General features: G+C 45.0%; 1 protein-coding gene across 1 annotated transcript in view; it reads right to left on the bottom strand.

The window, feature by feature from the left end:
* Window position 1: 1 nt before the first annotated feature.
* The window catches only part of CSUI_010786 (uncharacterized protein), a gene marked incomplete at its 3' end in the record, with an annotated part of 3,682 nt that continues 2,420 nt past the window's right edge, over window positions 2-1,263 (bottom strand). Inside the window, exon 3 of the mRNA XM_068070887.1 lies at window positions 2-297. Coding sequence (XP_067917136.1) covers window positions 2-297 — 296 coding nt within the window. The remainder of the gene's footprint in view (window positions 298-1,263) is intronic.

Consider the following 1,263-nt stretch of genomic DNA (forward strand, 5'->3'; position numbering starts at 1 on the left):
CCACTGACGCCGCTACACCTGCCTGTTGAGCTAGAGCCGCGCATGCAACCCCAGCGGCGGCTGAATTGCTATTGTAAGAGCACGAAGAAGATGAAGAAGAAGAACAAGCTTCACTTCTCCCTCCTCCAGCGACTCCTCCGCTATTTCCAAGAAAAGAAGAAGACGAACCGCCTTGTCCTGCCCCCCCCCCTCCTCCCCCGAGCATCATGACTTGAGGTAAAAGAAAATCTGCTGCGGCGGCGGCGTCAGCTGAAGCTAGAGAGGGAGGGACACCCAGGGAACCTTCATAGCCTCCACCTAGATAGACATAGAAAAAGCACATGTACCCAAAGAGATACACAGCCAAGAGAAACAGAATCCAAATGCGCATGGCACATCATATCATGTGAAGATGAGAATCTTCATACATCTTCTTTCCTTGTCCTTCTCTTCTTCTATCTTTCCCTCTTTCTTCTTCTTCCTTAGCAAGTTCCTCTATTGTACGAAAGACAGACAGCAACCCATGAGGGCTTCATCCATTCCCCACACAGACAACTCGAGGGCACCTCCTCCTCCTCACACTATCTTCGATCTGTCTATCCATCTCTATCTATGGAACACCACATGCACATACAGAACAAACGTCTCTGCTATTGTCTCTTTCTCTCTCTCTGTCTATATGTATCTCACCCCCATCTACTACTCAATATGCCTCACACATATCGCTTTCTTCCGTGTAGATGAGGCAAACAGACTTGTTTCCTACGCCTGAAGAACATTGGTATTGTCTCCTGGAGGATTCTCTGGCGTATGGAAAGGAGACAAGCGCTACAGGGAGAAGGGAAAAAGATGATCTAAAGTCGTTGATAGCCTTCATGAAGGAATCTAAACAGATACAAACAAAGCCGAGATAAGAGAAAGGCAGGCAGGTGCCCGTGGATTAGGCGAGGAAGGGGTAGATAGGGAGATTTGATAGGCTCCCCTCAAGTCCTTTGTGAACGAGATATAGAAAACGTCCAGTCAGATATACAACAGAAAGCACAAGATATGATCAAAGCAGAGAATGACAAGAAAGACACACAGACATATATACATAGATAGTAAAGGGGGGAGAGAGAGATAGATCTATTATCTATCTGTCTCCAGTCAATCACTCAGTCTACTCAGTATCTTTCTATGTATCTCATCTATCTATCTATGGATAGATTGAAGATAAATAGATTGAAGACAGATACACAGATAAGAGAGAGATGAATCGAAGATAGATAAATAGATTAAATATAG

Source organism: Cystoisospora suis, assembly GCF_002600585.1.
Source record: "Cystoisospora suis strain Wien I chromosome Unknown contig_8309, whole genome shotgun sequence".
Taxonomy (NCBI): Eukaryota; Apicomplexa; class Conoidasida; order Eucoccidiorida; family Sarcocystidae; genus Cystoisospora; species Cystoisospora suis.